The 25485-nt window shown below is 36.7% G+C and overlaps 1 protein-coding gene across 2 annotated transcripts in view; it reads right to left on the bottom strand.

The window, feature by feature from the left end:
* The window catches only part of TBC1D23 (TBC1 domain family member 23), a 65840-nt gene that overhangs the window by 34577 nt on the left and 5778 nt on the right, over nucleotides 1-25485 (bottom strand). Inside the window, exons 2-4 of one of the 2 annotated variants that reach the window (XM_065876148.1) lie at nucleotides 5331-5442; nucleotides 3680-3785; nucleotides 2434-2638 (exon numbers count right to left, since the gene is read on the bottom strand). In XM_065876148.1, the coding sequence (XP_065732220.1) occupies nucleotides 2434-2638; nucleotides 3680-3785; nucleotides 5331-5442 (423 nt within the window). Of the gene's footprint in view, nucleotides 1-2433; nucleotides 2639-3679; nucleotides 3786-5330; nucleotides 5443-25485 lie in introns of those variants that run through there. The other variant, XM_065876149.1, reaches the window with a different exon arrangement.

The raw sequence follows: 25485 nt of genomic DNA on the forward strand, positions 1-25485 counted from the left end.
TGTTCACAAATGCACTATTCATAATAGCTAAAAAGTAAAAACAATCCAAATGTCCAGCAACTGTTGCATGAGTAAATAAAATGTGGTATTTTATTTATATTGTGCATACAATTAGATATTACTTGGCAATAAAAAGAAATAAGTACTGATATATGCCATAATATGGATGAATCCTTAAAACACTATACTAAGTGCAAAAAGGTAGTCATAAAAGACTACATATTATATGATTCCATTTATATAAATTCTCCAGAATAGGCAAATCCATAGAGAAAGGTAAGTGGTTGCCTAGGGCTGAGAGTATTAGGGGAAAACGGAGAGTTGACTGCTAATGAGTATTGGGGTTTCTTTTGGGGGTGACAGAAACATTCTAAAAATGATTGTGGCTATGGTTGCACAACTCTGTGAGCATACTAAAAACCACTGAATTGTACATACTAAAAGGATGAATTTTGTAATATGTGAATGATACTTTAAGCTATAAAAGAAAAAGAAAAAAAAAAAAGTTCTTCAGTTGATTCTAATAAGCAACGAGGGTGGAGAACCTTATTAGTTAAAGCACAGGTGTCCAATCAAACTTAGGTTCAAATCCTGACTCAGTCATACAGCAGAAGTGTAATCCTGAATAAGTCATTTTAATGTCCTTCTTTGCTTCAGTTTCTGCAGCTGTAAATCAGAGATACATACCTTACAGTGGTCACTGTTTAAATGAGAAAATACACAAAGGACCTACACCTAATATAGTATGTTACCGCACAGTAAAGCAGAAAAAAATGGTAGTCACTTAACTATCAAGCTCCAGAACAGCTGCACACTGCAATCAACCGAGGAGCTCTAAACCTAAACAAACATCAGTGCACCAATGTCCTCCTCAGAGATGTGATTTAATTAGTCACGTATGTAAACGGGCATCAGAATTTTTAAGAACTCCCCCCAATGATTCCAATGTGCATCAAAGGTTCACTGTGCAGCCAAACCACTGGTCTAGATTATGTCAAAAGTTCCTTTTGGCTCTAAAATCCTGACTACCTGATCCACAGCACTGAGAACTACAAGAATTCTTTCTTTCCTCGTAAGTGCCACACCTGCTACTACCCACCCCCTTTCCCCTGCCCCCCACAACGACCTACACATCTGTCTAGACTCAACTTAAGTGTCACGTTCCCAGAGGCGACCTCCCTGACCTCCAGGGCAAGTTAGGTCACCCCCATTATACATTCCCATAGCACTCTATATTTCACCTTCCTGACACTCAGCGCACTTCTAATTACTTGTTCAATGCCTCTATTTCTAGGACTACATTCCAAGCTGTAACCCCAGCACCTCATTTAAAGTAGCAGCACTCCAGGGCTTCCCTGGTGGCGCAGTGGTTGAGAGTCTGCCTGCCGATGCAAGCGACACGGGTTTGTGCCCTGGTGCGGGAAGATCCCACATGCCGCAGAGCGGCTGGGCCCGTGAGCCATGACCGCTGAGCCTGCGCGTCCAGAGCCTGTGCTCCGCAACAGGAGAGGCCACAACAGTGAGAGGCCGCGTACCGCAAAAAAAAAAAAAAGTAGCAGCACTCCAAAAATTTTACTTTTTACTTAGACACTATGTTACTGTTTTATAAGTAAAGAAATCAAAAAACTATGAAGAGTTATACTGCATATATAAACCCTAGAAGCATAAATTACTTTTTTTAAAATTGGAGTATAATTGCTTTACAATGTTGTGTTAGCTTCTGCTGTATGACGAAGTGAAACAGCTATATGTATACATATACCCCCTCCCTCTTTGACCTCCCTCCCACCCCACCCCCATCCCACCCACCTAGGTCATCACAGAGCACCAAGCTGAGCTCCCTGTGCTATACAGCAGGTTCCCATTAGCTATCTGTTTTACACATTAATGTATACACGTCAATCTAAAAGCACTGAGCTGAGCTCCCAGTGCTATATAGCAGGTTCCCACTAGCTACCTATTTTACACATGTTAGTGTATATATGTCAATCTAAATCTCCCAATTCATCCCACTCCCCCTTACCCCCCGGTTCTGTACATCTGCGTTGCTATTCCTGCCCTGCAAATAGGTTCATCTGTACCATTTTTCTAGATTCCACATATATGCATTAATATACGATATTTGTTTTTCTCTTTCTGACTTACTTCACTCTGTATGACAGACTCTAGGTCCATCCACGTCTCTACAAATGACCCAATTTCTTTCCTTTTTATGGCTCAGTAATATTCCATTGCATAAATTCTTAACTAAAGAATCCTTTAAAAAATATTTATAACCACAAAAATAAAGTCAAGTAACAATTATGATTCAAACAACCTTAAAAATTATTTGAACCATTTACTTTACCATCAAAATAAATCTAACAACTTTAGTTCAAAACAAACTAGACCTTTATTCATTTTTAAAAGTGCAATAACTAAATAATATTTTACCTGGGAATGTACTTATTCATGATAGCATAAAAGCAGTTGTATAAATCGCCGCGTGGCAGTTGAAGATGCACCAACGGTTTGAGGAGATGTATCCAGCTAAGGGACGTGCTATATTTAATGTTACGTGATTTACAATAAAAGGTAATTACAGATTCAATATCCAAAAGTAATTCTGCTGCCTTCTCTTCGGGCACTGAAAGCTGGTCTAGAAAATAAGTGTCAAAATAAAGTTACCAAGGGCCTGTTAGATGCTCAGTTATTGGACAAAATACTGGGTTACAAACATACAATACTACCTTACTCTATTTAGAGTATGTCAAGGGCAAAATAGAACTACATAAAAGCATATTTTTCCTTATACTTATTCATATTCACTAGCTATTCAGTATTTACTAAGTTAATAATACTTGACCTATATCTATGTTATATAGATATATATGTATCTATATAACATATAGATATATACAAGAATGGACAATCTGAAGCAGGAAAGGTAGGCATAACCCGCATTCCTGGAAAGCAAAAAAGTGTTTTCCAAATAATGGATTATCATCTGCCCCATAATGGGCAGCTGCCACTTTAGCTTTGTCAAGGGGAGGGAAAGTGATTCATTCTCCACCACCAAATTCCCTTTCCTTTGCCCACATCAGCAATAATGCTTCTGTTGAGGTTAGCACATAAAAGCTTATTTAGCCAATAATTTAACTAAAATGTGACAGAGAAAGAAACAAAAAGACCAATGGACTATAGATGAATTAAAAAAGAAAAATATAAACCAAATTAATTTAATCTTCAAAAGACCTTGTGGGGTGATTGGAAACATATTCACCCATGATTTACAATACTTTTTCTATAACAGATCATGACTTACGACTTACAGATAAACTTTTGGAACACAGCCCCCTTAAATCTGAGGACTGTATACAATCATACAGATCTTCAATTATCCAAAAAACAATTTAAAACTGCCACAAAACTGTAAAGGTACTTGAAGAATTAAACATAAGTATGTTAATGTTTAATCAAACATAATGCAAAAGAAACACTAAAAATCAGACTCTCTTAAAATATTAGACATTATTTCGTAAGAATTTCAAAAAAGAAGTTCTAAAGCTATTTATTAGCCCTTTACAAATTCAACACATCCCAAATTATAACAAGTTAATTCTACTAAAGAGCAACTCCTTCATCCAAAAATTATTATTTGAAAACTTTTTCACTGTTTGAAAACAATTATTAAACTTACCAATAAACTCCAGACAATCTTTGTGAATAGTGTTCTGTTCTGGCAGGTCTAAAATACCATCCCAGGATGCCAAACTATCTCCTTTTCCTGCAACATTTAGAGCAATCTGGAAGAAAGATAAAAAAAAGCAAACAGCTTCATATGTTATTTCTCATTCTTGGAAAATATGCTATAATAATGGAGGCCTGAATTTAGGAATAATGCACACTTCAAAGATTACAAAGTAATGTATCTATATCAAATTTCACTACTTCATGTTAATCCAGTGAATAAAATGAATTACACAAGATATTTACATAATTATATATGTAAATTTATTTCAAGCAAACATCATTAATGCTATAGACTGAATGTTTGTGTCCCCTCACCCAAACTCATTTATGCTGAAACCTAATCCCCGATGTTTTGGTAATTACAGGCAGGGCCTTTGAGAGGTGATTAGGACATGAGGGTGGAACACTCATGAATGGGATTAGCCCCCTTATAAAAGAAACCCCAGTTAGCTCCCTTGTCCCTTCAGCCATGTGAGGACACATTAAGGAATTACTATTCTTTTCAATTTAATAGTTATGGTTATTTTAAAAGTCTTTATCTTTTAGACTTTCATACTAAAATATTTTAGTGTGCTACCAAGGATCTGCTTTAAAATAATCCAGTGGGCGGGGTGAGGAGGAAAGGATAGAATACTAATCAAACAAGACTGGCCACATGTTGGTAACAGTTAAAGCTAAGTGATGGGTAAATGGGGGTTCACTAACAAGTCTCTCTACTTTTGTATGTGTTTTAAATTTCTATAACAAAACATTCAGAATGCTATATACAGTTGTAATTCCATTTCTGTTACATATATATGTGCAGAGTGGAAAAAATAAGATGTGTCACCAAGGCATTATTATGTGTTCTACCTATAAGTGGTAGATAACAGATGGATTTTTTTTTTTTTTGCGGTACGCGGGCCTCTCACCGTTGTGGCCTCTCCCGTTGCGGAGCACAGGCTCCGGACGCGCAGGCTCAACGGCCATGGCTCACGGGCCCAGCCGCTCCACGGCATGTGGGATCTTCCCGGACTGGGGCACGAACCCGTGGTCCCCTGCACCGGCAGGCGGACTCTCAACCACTGCGCCACCAGGGAAGCCCAACAGATGGTTTTTTATCTTATCCTTTGCTTACACGTTTTAACAAAGGGAACTACTTTTTTCATCATAAAAAAATCTTAATTTAAAATTTAAAAATGATAATACACACGTACTAGAGAACAGCTGAAGCAGAAAATAAAGCAAAGGACAATCTCCTGTAATTCTAACACCCAGAGACCTGTTTCTTCTCCCTACCTTTTTTTTTTAAAACATAGCTGAGATCATTCCATATCTGCAATTATATATCCTATTTTACTCATTGGTTGCATTTTCCCATTTCAGTGAACAATCTTCATAAACATCATTTCTAATGGCTACAAAAGAAAGCACTGCCTTTCAAAACCTGAATTATTAAATATACCAAACACTACAGAAACACACATTTTAGCAAGCTGCTCTGTTTGATAAATTTTCTAAGTGTGGCATGTACTTCTGCAACTAAGACAACTGAAAATAAAAATTCTAAAATATTATTCTTAAGTCATTACATTTTATTTGTTTCAGTTTCTAGTTACCTTCCAAACTTTAGCCCTCAGATCAGCAGGCAGTGGTCTCCCTTGAATTATATTTCTCAAAGTTTCAAGATCACAACCTCCTGCTTCCAAAGCTTCTTCAAGATCTTTTTCCCTGAAAGACAAGTCTCATTTATTAAGATAAATTTTATTTGTTTTTCCTTCCTCAGTACTCATTTATAAGTATGACCTATTAAAGGTTATGTCTAAGAAAGAAAGGTTCTTAGACATAATGCCAAGGCATACACCACATTTTGTTTTCTTGAAAGGAAATCTCAGATTTCATACAGTCAATTTATTCTTATTTTACACTTAGTTCTAGCTAGCTTAGTTATCTGTTTGCTAAGATTAAAGAAATTTAAAAACAGGAAACACGGCAAACAGCATTGAGAAGTCATAGTAATAGTAATATTCATAGTAGCGATAATGACTAATAACTTTCTATAGCACTAACTTTGTGCCAAGCACAGTTCAAACATTTTACATGCCTTTAAATTCTTGCAATAACCCTATGAAACAGGTTATATCACTGGCCCTAGCTTACAGACGTAAAAACTGAGGCAAAGGGCGGTTGTATAGCTTATAGTCACACAACTAGTAAACAGTAGAACTAGGATTCCAATTTTAACAGTCTGGTACCAGAATTTATGCTCTTAACATTATGCCAGATGGTGGCAAGAAGGAGAAACCATAAAATTGGGCCAAGAATTCAAGGTATGGGAATACTACTACAAAACTATACAGATCTCATGCCTAGAACAATACCTGTCTTACAGTGAATATTCAATAACTGTTAGAGGAACGAAAAAAACTCTAACATCATCACTGTATTTATTATATATTAAAGCAAAATAATACCACGTCATCAAATAAATTATCAAGTAAATCATCAAGCAATTATGTTTAGTCTACTATGTTTAAGGAGAAAAGTAAGTATGAAATAAATTTTATTTTCATTTGTATATGGTTAAAATAATACTTAAAAAAAAACTTTCACAAAGGTATGAATTGTTTTTTAGCCAGGAAATAACTACTAAAAATAGCTAATTCCCTCAGAATTCTCAAAAGCTAAGGTTCCAGTCATTGTTTACAATTTTAGCATACAATACATAAGAAATCTGTACAAATAAAAATCCCTATCTTAGCCAATTTCTAAAATTCTTTTGGAGCAGGCTAAAAGGCAGAGCATCCCACTAGGATCAGAAAACCAGGATTTTGTCATTTTTGTGGTTTTTTTAAGAAAATAAATTACTCCCATTACATTCTCTCAATAAGATAATGTAAATCCTTTCCTCTACTCATAGGATTCCAAGAATATTAGTTTAACTGTATAAATTTCCCAAAGTGTTGCCTCCTTAAGGGAAAGGAATTAAACGAAAATGTAATCACTTGGGTTCATATTCAACAGAAAAGCAGTGATCAAATTTGAAAGATTTCTTAACCAAGCTACTACAAACTCATATGTTTAAGAATCTAACTCGTAACCACACAAGAAACATTTTGTTCTTTTGCTGTATGGTTACCAAAGTGTTGGACCAGAAAGTGAAAGAAACGTCATGTCTACTGTTGAGACAGTTAATTAAGGTCTATAGTTGATAAAGACTGGGGTTTATCTATTCTATTTGGCCAAAATGTACACGACAGCCTGTTAGAATTCAAAGGATTGTTTGTAATCATTACACAAAGAAAATGTAATGGAATCTTTCTTAATAAATACCATACTTTTAAATGATTAAATGTGTAAATGAACTGAAAACCCCATTTAATGAGATAAAATTATTTTTACCAAATTAATGAAGAACTAGAATTTTTCCATTTTTCTTTTTTAATATTTATTTATTTATTTGGCTGCGTCAGATCTTAGTTGCGGCACGTGGGATCTTCATTGCAGCATGCGGGATCTTTCACTTGCCGCATGCAGAATCTTTAGTTGCGACAGGCGGGATCTTTAGTTGTGGCATGTGGGTTCTAGTTCCCTGACCAGGGCCTGAACCCGGGCCCCCTGCATTGGAAGCACGGAGTCTTAGCCACTGGACCACCATGGAAGTCCCTAGAATTTCTGCATTTTTCAGTGTAAAATCTTTGGTTTATTTTTGAACTTTGCCAAATCCCTTACTATTCCAGACAACAAAGTCAGTACTTTGGGGCAAAATGTCCAATCCTCAGTGTACTTGATAATAATGATAATAATATACAAGCACATCTCTGTTGATACAGCTGCTATTGGATTATTTGATGCTGCCCCCAGGGAACCACAAATGTGGTTTCCAGGAACACAACCATGAGCAAGAGACCAGAAAATGTTCCACCTTAAGTAGTCAAAGGTACTTCTCACAAACTAAACAATTAGAAGTAATGTTACCTTCTGAACAAGGTGTTCAAAGGTTTAGTTATCAGACCTTGAACATTACAAATGTGCATGTAAAATTAGTAAAAGAGATGAAAACAGTGAAGTTAATTCATAAAAGAGTCAATTTCCTATCAAGAGATAGGAACTCTATGGCATTTAGCTCTCAGACAGAACTTTCCTTCCCGGAAAGCAAATTTCTTTTTACTTTTGAACAAGCAATACCTAATATCCAAAAGAAAAATGCATGTCTGGTGGAGTATGACTGGGTCGGTTGCGATTTTTTAAGTCTTCTCTGATTATGGTGGTTTCTTACTATCCTTACAAGATAAAGTTGATAGAAATGTACTGGATATTCAGACAGGTCTTAAAAATAGAAAAGTACAGGCCTTGTCCATATATCCTAGTAAATATGAAAACTAAGTAATTGTCTTCTTTGCTCAAAGATTTAAGGCAAAACAAATCCAAAGTTTTAGGGTTGGAAAGAAGCAGAAAGGCATCTCTTCCTGACTCTGTACCTTGAAACTGTAACATTTGTTTGTATAACAGTATAGCACTTCCCTGGTGGCGCAGTGGTTAAGAATCCACCTACCAATGCAGGGGACACAGGTTCGATCCCTGGCCTGGGAGAATCCCACATGCCGAAGAGCAGCTGGGCGGGCCCATGCACCGCAGCTGCTGAGCCTGCGCTCTAGAGCTCATGCTCTGCAACAAGAGAAGCCACCACAATGAGAAGCCCACTCACCACAACGAGGAGTAGCTCCCGCTTGCGTCAACTAGAGAAAGCCCATGCACAGCAACGAAGACACAACACAGCCAAAAATAAAAACAAATAAATTAATTAATTTTAAAAAACAGTATAGGTTTCTGTCAATGATCTATCAATGACATATTTTCAAAACTTAAATAAATCCTAATGGAATTTCTCCATACCTGATGTTCTGTGGCAAAATCACCTTATCTAAGCACTGTAACCCGATCTGCTAATCACAGCAAGGCAAACAATGTGACTAAATTTATATGAATTATTTTAATGATTATATTTAAGTTAGCAACTGAATTAGATTTTTCTTCCTCAACCAAATGGTGAGTAACTTCTAGCACACTGAAGCATTTGCACAACGCAAGTTAAGGGGGTGACGGGACATGGATTTTCAAACACTACCAAATTAAGTATTCATTTCTAAATGCTTCTAGGATTAATAAATTCAATTTGAAGTTTTGTAATTATTTTCCAAATAAGCTGTACATTGAATCATATTTAAAGTTTTAATTTTTAAAAGCAACTAGATTATACTATACGTTGTGTTCCTAAAACTTAAAAGTTACAGAAAATTTGCCACTGGGAAAAACTAACTATATATTACATTTTTTTCTAAATTCTGTTTTCTTCCTAATCATGTTCTAAACACTTCTCTTCCCTATAATTTCAAAATGTTTGCAAAGTTTAATTGTACACACTCCAAATAGGAGATGAAAACAAGACAGTCCATTGCCTAAAATTTTTTTACATATCTTTCTGCACTTAAAATCCATATTCATTATCAGCCATTCTGAATTCCCCTATACCCACCTCTCAGAGCCTAGCAACCAGTGATTTACTCTCTGTCTCTATACATTTATCTATTCTGGATATTTTATATATAAAACCATACATACATGGTTTTTATGTCTGGTTTCTCTCACTTAGCATAACGTTTTCATTGTTGTAGCATGTATCAGTACATGCTATTTATTGCCAAAAAATATTTCATTGAATGTACTATATTTTATCTATTCATCACTTAATGGACATTTGATTTGTTTCAACTTTGTGGCTATTATGACTGTCTCTTTTCTGTTTTTAATTTTATTTTTTTAAATTTATTTTTGGCTGCGTCGGGTTTCCGTTGCTGTGTGTGGGCTTTCTCTAGTTGTGGTGAGCGAGGGCTACTCTTGCGGTGCGCAGGCTTCTCATTGCGGTGGCTTCTTTTGTTGCCGAGCATGGGCCCTAGAGCACACGGCCTTCAATACCTGTGGCACACAGGCTTAGTTGCTCCACGGCATGTGGGATCTTCCAGGACCAGGGATCGAACCTGTGTCCCCTGCATTAGCGTTAGCAGGCGGATTCTTAACCAGTGCACCACCAGGGAAATCCATGACTGTCTCATAATTTTGAACATTAATATCAATAATTCAATTGGTTAAGTGTATGATGCATACATAATACTTATTAATTATTCATTCTTCCCAAGAAAGTCTGGAAGAATTTAAAAATCAAGTCTATTAAAACTTCACACCCATTAGGATGGCTATTATTTTAAAAAAGAATGAAAAAACAAAATAAATGTTGGTGAGGATGTGGAGAAACTGCAACTCCATGCACTGTTGGTGGGAATGTAAAATGGTGTAGCCACTTTGGAAAATAGTATGGCTATTCCTCAAAAAAATTTAAAAATAGAACTACCATATGCTCCAGCAATTCCACTTCTGGATATATACCCAAGAGAAGTGAAAGCAGAAACTTAAACAGATATCTGTACACTCATGTTCATAACAGCATTATTCATAATAGCCAAAGGTGGATGCAATTTAAATACCCTTTGATGGATAAACAGATAAACAAAATAGGGTGTGTGTGTATACATATACATGTATGTATGTATGCATGTATACATATACACACACACACACACACACACACACACACACAATGGAATATCATACAGCCTTAGAAAAGGATATTCTGACACATGCTTCAACATGGATGAATCTTGAGGACATTATGCAAAATGAAATAAGCCAGTCACAAAAAGACAAATGATGTACAATTCCACTTATATGAGCACCTAGAATACTCAAATTCATAGAGACAGAAAGCAGAATGGCAGCTGCTGGGGACTGGAGGCAGTGGGGGAATGAGGAGTTTGTGTTTAATGGGTATAGAGTCTCAGTTTTACAAGAGAAGAAGAGTTCTGGAGATTAGCTGCACGACAATGGGAATATAGTTAACACTACTGAACTGTATACTTAAAAGGTTAAAATGGTAAGTTTTATGTATCTATTCTACCATAATTTAAAAAATTCAACTATATTCAGTATACCAAAACAGTTCATGGGACCTCCCTGGTGGTCCAGTGGTAAAGAATCCGCCTTGCAACACAGGGGACGCGGGTTCAATCCCTGGTCAGGGAACTAAGATCTCACACGATGCAGGGCAACTAAGCCCACACACCACAACTACAGAGCCCACGCACCCTGGAGCCTGCGTGCCACGACTAGAGAGAGAAAACCTGCACGCCACAACTACAGAGAAGCCTGTGCACCACAACAAAAAGCCCGCGCAGCGCAACTAAGACCCGATGCAGCCAAAAATAAAATAAATAAATCTTTAAAAAAAGTTCATGAATCCAGACTTTAGAGTCAGATCTGAGATCCAATATTGGCCCAACTCAACAGCCATGTAATCTCAAGCAAGTAACATATATAGAAGCAGTGCCTATATTAGATCAGTTAACACTTAAACAAATTTCTGAACACAAAGCATTCAGTGCAATACTTGGCACATAATAATTCTTCAATAAATAGACGCCACGAATACTATTACTGTTGTTATTATTACTGAACAATAGCTGACTTTTTTTTCTTGACAAGCAAGTTCTATTTAATTCTCAAGGAACAGAAAATCCTTGTTCATAAAACTTCTTACAGAACAAAGGAAAAAGCCAAGCCATTAAGTTTAATTTTGAAAACAAAAAACAGGTAAAAAATATTGGCCAACTTGACTTATAACATTGAAAAATGCAAAGAATTCAAATCTAGCAATGTATTAAAAAATAGTACATTGTGACTAAGTTGAATTAATCATAAAAGTGAAAGGAAGTTTCAGTGTTTAAAAAAAATCTTTCACTGTAATTTACCACATTAATGGCAAAGAATGAGAGATTGGGTGATCAATGATAAAGAAAAGCATTTAATAAAGTTAAGTTTTTTCTTCTCCAGATGTTATCAACTCTTAGAAAACCTGAAATAGGGAATTTTTTTAGCTTTTTAAAGGCTTTCTCCTAAAAACCTATTGCAGATGTCATTTTTAATGGAAAAAACAAAACTTGAAACTCATTCCTGTTAAGATTGGGAACAAGACAAGAATGCCTGTGCTGCTTCTACTTACCAACGTTATTACCAGATACCTGACCAATGCAGTAAGACAAACAAATATAAGTAGACTAAATGAAATGAAATATATAATTATTATTTCTAAGTAAAATCATTTATATAGAAAACCAAAGAGAATCCAATAGCTGACTTTTAAATTAAAACTGACTTTTTGGGACTTCCCTGGTGGTGCAGTGGTTAAGAATCCGCCTGCCAATGCAGGGTACACAGGTTCAATCCCTGGTCCAGGAAGATCCTACATGCCGCGGAGAAACTAAGCCCGTGCGCCAAAACTGCTGAGCCTGTGCTCTGGAGCCCGCGTGTCACAACTACTGAGCCCACGTGCTTAGAGCCTGTGCTCCACAACGAGAGAAGCCACTGCAATGAGAAGCCTGCACACTGCAACTAGAGAAAGCCCGTGTGCAGCAACGAAGACCCAATGCAGCCAAAAACTTTAAAAAATAATAAAATTTTTTTAAAAGGCAGGATCAGCATTAGAAAACAAATAATTCATTTTAAAAAATTGACTTTTTCTTATCGTAACAAAATCAAAGGGGATTTCCAATGTATTTTGACCTCCAGGAAGAAATGGGACAGGACTGGAACTCGGAGTCCCCAGAAAAGGCAACAGGATATATTCTGATCAGAAGGTGTGCAAAGCCAGAAACAGGCAGAAAAGGAAGTAAAGAACCAAATGGAAAGAGTGCGAAAGGATCTCAAATTAGCAGACAAGAGGCAGGCATGGTGCAAGTCTCAGATCTGAAAGCAAGAACAACACTATAAAACTTTTAGAAAGAAAAACATAGGAGAAAATCTTTGTAACCTTGGTTACAAAGGAGTTCTTAGATATGTACCAAAAGGATGATCCATAAAAGGAAAAACTGATGAATTAGATTTCATTAAAATTAGAAACTTCTCTTGAAAAGAAAAACAAAGAAAGGACATGCCATAGATTGAGAGAAAAAAATGTAAAATTTCTGATAAAGGACTGTGTCCAAAAAGTACACCAAATGCTTACAACTTAATGAAACAGAGCAGGACCTTATGGTCCTTGCCCCCATGTCCTCAGCCAGCCTTTTGTGTGTGGAAAAACTTCAGCCAAAGAATAAGTTTAATCAGAGAAATGAGAAAATGCAGAAACAAAGGAAAACAGTCCAACAAACTAAATAATAATAGTTTAGTTACTAAGCATAGTCAAGGACCTTTAGTTCCTCTTTAAGGGCTACAGATAGTATTCTGAGCCATATCCTGTGAGCTGTCTTATAGATACTAAAACCCCCACCAGGTGGAAGAAGTTAACCACTTGACGACCAGACTGTAGCCATGACATAAGCTGCCACAATTCTGAGAACTGGCCTCAAAGAAATGGGAACAAACCGGCCCTGGAACTGAAGATTAATTGTACTTAAAACAAACAAAATGACGCTGATCAGACCACCACATGTCCAATTTCAAGGTGACTGTCAGAGCTGACTATGCTGTTTCTGCATGTAGTCCCCTCTTTTCACCTATAAAAGCTCTTGCCCACTGACTGTCAGTGGGTGGGAGTTGGCCTATGGGCAGGAGTCCACCCACCACCCCCTTCTGCTGGCCCCCCAAATAAAACAAACCTTCCTTTCCACCATGCCTCTTTATTGGCTTCAGAGCAGGGAGCAGCCACACTCCCACGTTGAGTAACATTAATAGTAAGACAAAAGCCTGATTAACAAAAAATGGGCAAGTAATTTGAACAGACACTTCACAAAAGAAGACATATGAACGGGAAATAAGTACATGAAAAGCAGCTCAACATCATTAGTCATTAGGAAAGTAAAATAAAAATCAAACCCATAATGAGATAGCACTATATTCCCACCAGAAAAACTGAAAGACTAACAGCACCAAATGTTATTTATTGTAGGGCGAAACTGCAACTCTCATATACAGTTGGTGGGCATGAAGAATGGAACTGAACTTGGTATCCAGTTCAGCAGTTTCTTATAAAGTTAAACATAATTTTTTCCATTCAACTTCTAGATATTTACCTAAGAAAAACAAAAGCATGTATTCACACAAGGACTTATATACGAATATTCATAGCAACTTTGTTTATAACAGCCCCCAAATGGAAAAATACATATGCCCATCACACTCATCATTGGAAAAACAAATTGTAGTATAAAATGGAATACTACTCTGATTTCAAAGGCAGAAACTATATGTAACAACATGGATGAATCTCAAAAGCATTATGTTTTTAGTGAAAAAAGCTAGATCAAAAGACTAGTATATACTGAATGGTTCCATTTAACTGAAATTTTACAAAAGGCTGAACTATAGGGATAGAAACAGATTAGTGGTTTCCAGGGCTGGGGGTAGGAAAAGGGACTGACTACAAAGCAGTACAGGGAACTTTTTGGGGTGATGGAAGTGCAGTGCTGGCTACATGATTGTACACGCTGGGTAAAACTCATCAAACTGTACCCTTAAAATTGGTGCATTTTCTTCTATTTAAATTATATTACAAAAAAAGATAACTAAAAACATGTAAGGGACCTTAAGATTCTTACAAATATATTTCACCATTATAAAGTTAATGGTGTTATTATTAATAAAGAACTTGGGATAGCATGTTACTATGGGATTTCTTTACATGGAATTTCAAAATAATTTAGGGATCACATAGTCAAATTATTTATTTATTTATTTATTTATTTATTTATTTGCAGTATGCGGGCCTCTCACTGTTGTGGCCTCTCCCGTTGAGGAGCACAGGCTCTGGACGTGCAGGCTCAGTGGCCATGGCTCACGGGCCCAGCCGCTCCCGCGGCATGTGGGATCTTCCCGGACCAGGGCACGAACCCGCGTCCCCTGCATTGGCAGGCGGACTCTCAACCACTGTGCCACCAGGGGAGCTCCAAATAATTTATTTCTAAGTTTAAGTTAAACCAAGTAAATAAATGCATTAAAATACTGCCTCTCTTTAAAATGTGAAAATGCTTCTGAGGATAAATTTTCTGCTTTCTTTACTATCTTGGTGAGATTTTTGTTCAGTCATTTTCATAAGGAACTGCACTCCTTGTGACCAGTATTTATGAGTGAAGGAGTAAGTCTTGGAGGGAAGAATGTGGCTCTAAAATGGCTTTTTCTAATTCTGAACAGCTAACTGGTCTATATGGCACTTATATTTTCTATTGTGGCCTTTTTCGGTAAAACAGTCAAACAAAAATCAATACACTATCTTTATATTACTTTATTTTAATGATATTATCCCATTTTTAAAAGTCATTTTAGAGAATTTGGTCAATGTATAAAAAAATTTAAAAACCAACCACAAGTTGGGGGGGGAGGGATAAATTGGGAGGTTGGGATTAACATATACACACTACTATATATAAAATAGATAACTAAAAAGGACCTACTGTAAAGCACAGGGAACTCCACTCAATACTCTGTAATGGCCTATATGGGAAAATAATCTAAAAATGAGTGGATATATCTATGTGCGTAACTAATTCACTTTGCTGTACACCTGAAACTAACAAAACATTGTAAATCAACCGTACTCCAATTAAAAGTAAAAAAAAAAAAAAAAACCAGAAACAACCACAATTCTATTACCATAAGATTAACATTCCGTAAATAACTTTTCAGTTCTTCATATATATGTATGTGTGTAAGTGTATGTGTGTGTGTACAGAAACATATATACACATAAAAACTGTTATATTGAATACATGTATATTTTTAATAAGCGTATTTTTTAAAATATTTATTTATTTATCTATTATGGCTGCACCAGGTCTCAGTTGTGGCATGCAGGATCTTTAGTTGCGGCATGTGGACTTCTTAGTTGCAGCATGTGTGAGGGATCTAGTTCCCCGACCAGGGATCGAACCCGAGCCCCCTGCATTGGGAGTTTGGAATCTTACCCGCTGGACTACCAGGTAAGTCCTTATATTGAATATATAATTTTATGCTCTGCAGGATTCACTCATTTATATTTTTCAAAAATATCATACACATTTCTCTGAGTCATTCAATACTCTTAAAAAATAAGATTTTTAATGGCTGAGTAATTGATTTGGCTGTCCCCCTACTGTTTGGTATTTATGTACTTTCTAAATTTTCCTTGTGCTAATCTTTTCCCACTTATCCTTAGCACAAATTCCCTCAAGAATTATTCAATAATCAATATTCTTTAATGTTAAAAGTTAGGTAATGCAGGCATCAAATATTATTTAGAATTGTGATAGTATCCATTTGAACAAAAAACAGAATCATGAAAGGTGGGTACTTCAGAGAAATGAAATAGGAAGGAAACTTTCACTTCTCACATAGCATCAGTCAGTACAGCTTGAGTATACTTATAATACATATTATATTTGTATGTACTTTTTGAATAATTTAAATAACATTTATGGATTCCTTTTTAACATATATACCTTTCACCAAGCAATAATTAAGAATGAGTAAAGTGAGTCAGCTACAGGCATGTTCAAAGCAGTGCTTATTTTAACTATGAAAAACTACACACAATGTAAATTGTCCTAAAACGAGGAATTGACTTAAATCAGCAGATGAAATACTAAGCAACAGTTTAAAATGCTAAAAAACAATTAATAAAATGGAAACTGTTTATGATATTAAGGACATGTATTAAGTTTTTAAGAAAAAATTTTAAAAATAAAATTAACATCCAGGGAGGAACCAAGATGGTGGAGTAGAAGGTATAATGTTATAAGTCATAATTCTAGTTATTACTTTAAAATGTATTATCTCAGAAATAACTAAAAAAATAAAATAAAATTAACATCCAAGCATACATGTTTAAAAGAAAAAGTACATTATTCCCACTCCCCACCCAGTCTTTCCCATACACATGGGGAAGGATATTTAAAAAGTTTATTTCTAGTGGTTTACTTACAGGGGAATTTTAATTTATTTTGTTTTGTTTTGTTTTGTTTTAGGGGGGATTATTATCTGTATCCTCGAAAATGCACAAATATTTGCAAGGAGAAAAAAGATGATAATAATTCTCACCTCAAACATATATGTCCTTGCTTAAAGTATTAAGTATCTACTACTTAAGACTATTTCACATAATCAGTAAGAAGAAAACAATGTGACATATGTAACATACATATATTAATTTATTTTAGTTCTCTCATACTGAACACTGAAAGTGTAAAAAAAAAATAAACAAGTGCAACCCATACTGACAACAAAATTTCTAAAAGTTTAAATATATGATAAACTTGGAAGGAAGTTAAAAGATGTAAAAATATTTGTTTCTATTTTTGAGCATGGAAGAAAATTAATTTTGGAGAAGGGATATCCTCCCCATGCTTCCTGTGTAAGGAGTTAAAAGTAGAAGGTGGAAGGGTGGCACAGATTTGCTATAAGAACTTTCATGTGGCTTCACTTTATGTCCTCAGTATTAATTCCATGGCCTAAGACTTCAAGCACATTCTTAACACCCTGAACTTCACTCCTTTGTCTTCCTGCCACATTCAGAAAGCTGCAAACTCCTAACAATGGGATAATCTAACCAGTTCTACTTTCTTTGTTCCTATACTCTGCTCACTGAGGACTTCATGGGAAAAGAAATTAAGACAACTTCATGATGCTATCATATATTCACCACCATCTATTTCTTCTAGGCATCAATGTTACCTAAAAATCTTCTATTTACCACTTTCTTCAGACTCCCTACCCAGCCCACTTTACCTCAAGTGACATTACTTCTGACTCCAAAGAGAAAATATAGGACAGCAGGCTTCTCTTCTCTTTGATCTCAGCCACTCTCCAAAACCAAACATAAGTAACTTATTATCCCAGACATCATTTCCTTCTTCCCTATATGCACAGATGTCTAGGTATCCTTTCTCTAGTCCAAGACTGATAACTTCACCTGGGTCTTATCTCCCTCATCCCTCCCTCCCCCACCCCACCCCACCCCAATTCCTCTAGAGCCATGTGCCACCATTATCCCCCTCTCTCCTATCTTCCACTTCTCTTTCTCCACTGGCTCTTTCCTCTGAGCCATATACTCAAGTATTGCTATTAGAAACAACATCAATAATGACAACCACAAAAACTCCTCCAAACTTTCCTTTCATGTAAGTAACCAAACTCTTGGTTGTTCCTTTCCCAGCAAAGCTTTCTGAAAGTATTCTTGACAATATATGTCACCACTTCTCCCTCATCTTCCACTCAACTCCTCCTCTTACGCACCCAATCATTCCTCCTCCTTCTCTGACACCCACAACTCCAGAGGGACCGCTCTCCCTATGCTCCTTCCTAATAATCAAATATTTACCTTAATTTGACCTTTCCAAAGCATCTGACAACTCTCCTTTCTCCAAAATAAAGATACACAGGGGCTTTCCTGGTGGCGCAGTGGTTAAGAATCCGCCTGCCAATGCGGGGGACACGGGTTCAATCCCTGGCCCAGGAAGATCCCACATGCCGCGGAACAAATAAGCCCATGCGCCACAACTACTAAGCCTGCGCTCTGGAGCCCACGAGCCACAACTACTGAGCCCGCATGCCACAACTACTGAAGCTCTTGTGCCTAGAGCCCGTGTTCCACAACAAGAGAAGCCACTGCAGTGAGAAGCCCGGGCACCGTAACGAAGAGTAGCCCCTGCTCGCTGCAACTAGAGAAAGCCCGTGCACAGCAACAAAAACCCAACGCAGCCTAAGTGAATGAATTAATTAATAAATAAAAACTACTCATGTTTCTTTAAAAACAAAAAGATACACAAATAGCCAATAAGTACATAAAAAGACACACATCATCATTAGCCATTAGGGAAACTCAAATCAAAACCACAATGAGAAAAAGGAAAACCCACAAAGGAGATGCCACTTCACACTCACAAGGATGGCTAATACCGAAAAGTCATAATAGAAACTGGAACCTTCATACATTGCTGGTAGGAATGTAAAATGGTTCAGCTATTTTTGAAATTGGTTTGACAGATCCTCAAAATGTTAAAGTTGCAATATGACTCAGCAATTCTACTCCTAGGTATACATACACAGGAGAGAATACAATACATACACCACACAAAAACTTGTACATAAACCACAATGAGATACTATACAACACATCCATTAGGATGGCTAGTATCAAAAACAAAGGGGGGGAGGGGGCAAAAATATGGAGAAATTAGAATTCTTGTGCATTGTTAGCTAGTGGGAATGAAAAATGGTACAGCCAACTGTGGAAAAGTTTGGCAGGTCTTTAAAAAGTTGAACACAGATTTACCATATTACTTAGCAATTCCACTTCAGGGTATATACCCAAAAGAACTGAAAGCAAGGATTCAAACAGGTATTTGTACATCCATGTTCACAGCAGTATTATTCACAACAGCCATAAAAGTAGAAACAACCCAAATATTCATTGATGTATGAATGGATAAACAAAATGTGGTACATATATATATACAATGGAATGTTAGCCTTAAAAAGGAAGGAAATTCTGACACATGCTACAACATGAATGAACTCTGAAGACAAATGCTAAGTGGGGGAAAAAAGTCACAAAAGGGCAAACAGTGTATGATTCCACTTATATGAGGTACCTAAAATAGGTAAATTCATAAAGACAAAAAGTAGAATAGAGGCTGGAGGTAGGGGGCAATGGGGAGCTATTATTTATTAGGTAGAGAGTTTCTGTTTGGGATGATCAAAAATTCTGGAAATAGACAGTGGTGATGGTTGCACAACATTGTAAATGTATTTAATGTCACTTAATTGTACATGTTAAAATGGCAAATTTTATGTTATGTATGTCTTATCACATTAAAAAAGGCAACAACAAAAAACTTCTAAAGAATATTTATAACAGTACTATATTATTCATAATAGCCAAAAAAGTAGAAACAATCCAAATGTCCATCATCTGATGAATAAATAAAATGTGTATTCATACACTGGAATACTAAGCAATAGAAAGGAATGAAGTGTTGATAACATGCAACACGTGTGAACCTTGAAAATTATGCTCAGTGAAAGAAATCAGACACAAAGGCCACATATGTATGATTTTGTTCACATGAAATGTCCAAAATAGGCAAATGTATAGAGATAGAAAGTAGATCATTATGACCTGGGGTGACAGGGGAATAAGACGGATGCTAATGGGTATGGGGTTTCTTTGGGGGTAATGAAAACACTCTAAACTTAGATCATGGTGATGACTGCTTAACTCTGGGAATATACTAAAACCAGTGAACTGTACACTTTAAATGGATGTATTTTTATGATTCATAAATTACATCTCAAAAAAGTAACTTCATTAGAAATAGTTTACAGACTCTTTAATTTAGGGCTTTAAGAGGAAGCTTTTGTGTCAACCCTCATTTACTACTTCAATGAAGGGAGTGTATCACTATGAAGGGTCCAAGCCACACCTTAGCATTGTTAAGGGGATAACAGCTTGCCTTGCCTCTTTAACTTCTCAAATTGATACTACTTGCTAACTACCGGTGTGGGAAAGGAACAGACTCCTAAACAGTTGCCATGGCAGCTCAACAGCAAAAGCATCAAAAATTAAGAATATAAAGGCTTAGAAACAATGTGTTACAGAGAAAATAATATAAAATTTAAAATCAGAAAACATGACATCAGATTCTATACAATTTTAACAGCCGTGTGACCTAAGATACAAACTCGGTTTCTTCACCTGTAAAACAGGGATAGTATCAGATACCATCCAATCAAAAGAGGTGGAGAGTATTTATACAGCACATGAATTATCTCCTGTTCTACTAGACTATCACTCCCACTCCTCTTTCATTCCATCTTAATGACTACACCTTGCCTGAATTTGTCCTTTCCAACTTTCTTTTTCAGGACCGTCTCCATACAAGACTCCACAGGCATTGAAGATTCACTGTTTCCCCAAAAAGAAGTGTGTCAGACAGTGAGTTGCTGTTCACATGAACCACTGCTGGGTACATGTGACACAAATCCTGAGGCACAAATGAGACAACAGTAAAATGTGGAAAAAACTAAAATTAGAAGACAAGCGAAAACATGCGTGTAGGAATACTAACTAACTCTTCATTTAGTCAAGATTAAATCTTTAAAGGCAAAGTAAGCACTCAATAATTTTTTTTAATAGAAAGCATACATATGAAATAATGAAGTAGCCCTAGAATTAAGCAATTAGCAATCATTCCCAGCAACTTATTAGATGGCCTGTATGACTTACATAGCCTATTCAACTTCAAAATAGACTCTTGTCACCCAAAAGCATACTGAGATAAATTGCTAAAACACTTAGGACAGAATGTTTTCTGGGTTGGAAACAAATCGTTTTAATTCATCAAGCTTCTCAGTCTACCAAGTAAGCTAAGTCAACTTCACTAGTTTTCAAAATTCTTTAAAATCCAATCCTTTCCAGTAATTATTTAAAAAATCAAAGATTATAGTAGTTCAAAAAGACCACTTAGGGGCTTCCCTGGTGGCGCAGTGGTTGAGAGTCCGCCTGCCGATGCAGGGAATGCGGGTTCGTGCCCCGGTCTGGGAATATCCCACATGCCGCGGAGCGGCTGGGCCCGTGAGCCATGGCCGCTGAGCCTGCGCGTCCGAAGCCTGTGCTCCTCAACGGGAGAGGCCACAACACTGAGGGGCCCGAGTACCAAAAAAAAAAAAAAAAAAAAAAAAGACCACTTAGGACCTAGAATATACATAATCACCTAACCTTAAATGCAGAGTACAGAGAAACTAGAGAAAACCCAAATTACCAATTTTTTAAAAAATTAATTTTGTGTCTTAAAATGGTCAGGATCTAAGATACATTATTATGTGATTACAAGAAAAATACAAAAACCGCATTACAGGGGAAATCAATAAAAGCCCAACACCTGCTGTGTAAACATCTTAAATGTGTTATTTCTACTGCAAAGGATATTGTTCAAACCTCTGACTGCTAGCAGTAGTATAGTCATCCCTCCGTATCGGTTGGAGATTGATTCCAGGACCCGCTGCAGATACCAAAAACCCAAAGATGCTCAAATCCCTTATATAAAATGCCATAGTACAGTCGGCCTTCTGTATTCCCAGGTTCCAAAACTACAGGTTCTACACTCCTGTATATGGAACTCAAGGATACAGAGGGGTTACTGTATTAAACAGAGCCAAGAGATAAAATGGACTCAGAACTCTTCACTGAAAGTATTCCTAGCATTCAAATATATAAAGAACAATATAGCCTATGATTATTCTCCTTTCCCCCAATATTTCCACATTTGCTTATTCAAAAGGTCCTACATGTGACCTCCCTTTCAAAAAGTCATCTCTCTCTTTCCCTTTACGGTTCAACGCCCTGCAAACTGTAGTCTCCACTCGCCTCCACGTCGTCTCTTCTCATTCACTCAAACCCTCCATTGCTCTAATAAAACTGCTCCAAGGAGTCATTAGTCATCGTTCCTGGTCCTCATCTTCACATACTCTGCAAAGTTAGACTCTCTCGTTAAAACACTCTGCCTTCAGTTTGCAGTACTTCTGTAACTCTCTCTAACCCATGCTCTGAATTCTTTCCTCCCTAACAAAAGTATTCTTTTTTCAAATCTTCAATAAATATGTATTGAAGCACCTACTACATGCTAGCCACTGTGTGAGGCACTGAAGATCTAGCAGTAAACAAAGCCGGTGCTCTCATGTAGCTTACAGTCTAGCTGGCTCCTCCAAGGTTTTAGCCCAGGTCCTATTACCTAATCCCATTGAACAGAGATGGGAGCGGCTCTTTTTGAGCTGTAGTTCATTCCAATTTGTTTAGAATGTAAACCGCTGATGAGCACAGAGTAAACAATGACAGGCCAGCTTGCTCATGTATACACATTATACCCAGGCACAAGCTTCTGATCAATTATTTAAAACTCAAAAATAGGGCTTCCCTGGTGGCACAGTGGTTAAGAATCTGCCTGCCAATGCAGGGGACACGGGTTCAAGCCCTGGTCCGGGAAGATCCCACATGCCGCAGAGTGGCTGGGCCCGTGAGCCATGGCCGGTGAGCCTGCGCATCCGGAGCCTGTGTCCCGCAACGGGAGAGGCCACAAGAGTGAGAGGCCTGGGTACCACAAAAAAAAAAAAAAAAAAACTCAAAAATAGCCAGCTAACTAGTCCTGAGCACCAGCAAATTGTGTAACAGTGACAAGTTGCACATGTTGAGTTGTGGTTTCATGACTTAATTTGTGCCATCAGACTTCTGGTTATTTCTTAATGCCCAGGTCATGAGACATCAGCACCAAAGCTTTGTCTGAACTTATTTTGCTACTATTGTTAGCACACTTGTTACAAATTACTACCAAACCAAAACTCCTTACTTTGTTCCTGAATATTTTGCGTGACATTTGTTCGAAATGGAAATACCAGAACTTTGTTACAGATTTGCTTGTACAGTAGATATGGATGGAGTTGACCATAATATGTATTATGCAACTTATTTTAAAATACCAATCTCAAATTATCAAAGCATTCTAACAGCAAATAGTATTATGGCACATTTGGAAATGACCATGACACCTTACAGTCCATGAGAGCACAATTTGTTAACTGCAAAATCTTGAAGTTATCTGGATTCTTGTCAGACACACTGTTACAGTATTTTAACAAAATGTGTATTTGAATGCCAAGGGGAAAAACACCCCATCCACCAGCTTGAAAAAAAAAAATAGTGAAACTATGTATCAGGATCAGATCCACAAAAGAAGCTTTGGGAGATTCCCCTATCAAATACTGTAATCCTCCGCAGAATTTGTGTTTAACTAGGATCTTGGCCAAGTAAAGAAGGTGCTAAATCTAGTCCTCTTGGCTTGAGATGACAAACAAACATGATAGCTACAATATTTCAGCACTGTGCAATAGGCAAAGGAGACAGTGATCACAGACTGCTCTGTAAACTACTAAAATTAACTACAGTACAAATGGACCAGATGCTTTAAATTTTCATAAACTTATTTTTGATCCATAATCCACATAGATCAAATTGCACCAATGGTATACCTTCTTCTGCTAAGAAAAAACTCAGGAATTTTTGTGTAAGCATTTTAAAAAAAAGCTGCTTATAACTTTACCATATGTGTAATGTTGCAATGCATTTTCTGTAAGACTTGGCTTACAAAATGGAAGAATATCTCTCTACTAATGAGTAGTTAACTTTAGAGAGTGTTCTAAATCCTTTTCCTCTTCCATGCTTCCTCAAAATAAAACGTCCCCAACACACTGTTCTTTTCTATACATATAAGGTGACTTTCTAGCACTTTTAAGGCAAAAAGAAATGCATCAGCGTCTTTCCCCTCACCCCCCAACCAAAGCACTAGTTTATCTGGAAACTGAAAATAGTGTATACCTTTTGCCTCAAAGAAAGAATGGGATGAAAACAGCACAAGTCAACACAAAACAGCAAATTACCTGTTTCTATTACAAATTTCCACTTTACTCAAAATGTAATGAGAAAAGAAATACCCCCAATATTCCTTTTCTTGAAACCATCATTTTGGAAGATAAAGGAACAATTATTGCAAATGAGGTGACAATATTAGCAACATTTGGGCAATTCTTTCCAAAGGTACTTTACCAATGGAGATCATAGTTCGGCAAAGAAATACATAACGGATTTATTTTTTAAACCTGAATTCCTACATTAGTGAGAACTTATTCAATAAAATAGGCTCTCATTTATTTTCATGTCAGTGGTTAAATCTAAATGGAATCTACTAAATAAGCTCAAGAATGTTTGGTATTCAACTGCACACCCATATGAGATGAATACATCCTTCTATGCGTCACTTCTATACTTCAAAACAGAGACCAGAAACTCTTTAGAGGGACAATAACCACAAGGAAGCGATTTTAAAAGCAAGTTTCTTACTTCTCCTACATCACTGAATAAAAACAATGAAAAAATTACTGAGGTGGGAGTTATTAAAACTGTGTAACTGTTTACATGTTCTAATTAAATACCACTACTGTGCTCTCACAAACTAAATAGGTAAATCAAAAATTATAATTTTACTTCCATAAATGATACATATAATTGTATTACTTATATATTTACATATATTTAATATGTAACTTATTACATAAATACATTTAAATATATAACATATTATATATATAATCTAGATGATATTTGTAACCATAATATCTTTTTTAAATTTATTTATTTATTTATTTTTGGCTGGGTTGGGTCTTCATTGCTGCACACGGGCTTTCTCTAGTTGCAGCAAGTGGGGGCTACTCTTCGTTGCGGTGCATGGGCTTCTCCTTGCAGTGGCCCCTCTTGTTGCAGAGCACAGGCTCTAGGGCACGCAGGCTCTAGAGCACAGGCTCAGTAGTTGTGGCGCACGGGCTTAGCTGCCCTGCGGCATGTGGGATCATCCCGGACCAGGGCTCGAACCCGTGTCCCCTGCATTGGCAGGCGGATTCTTAACCACTGCTCCACCAGGGAAGTCCCTGTAACCATAATATCTTAAGATAAAAAACTAATCTATTTAAGTGATTTTTGGCAAGAGATATGAGGACACATTATGAAAACCATAGAGATATAACGTTATAATATATAATGCTCTGTATCATATCCCACCATATCACTCATGAATTGTCCCTTCCTGTGGATGCAAGAAAAATAATGTGTTTCACAGCTTATGCATATCCTTAGAGCCTTGTAAAGTGCCA

Source organism: Phocoena phocoena, chromosome 4 (assembly GCF_963924675.1).
Source record: "Phocoena phocoena chromosome 4, mPhoPho1.1, whole genome shotgun sequence".
NCBI lineage: Eukaryota > Metazoa > Chordata > Mammalia > Artiodactyla > Phocoenidae > Phocoena > Phocoena phocoena.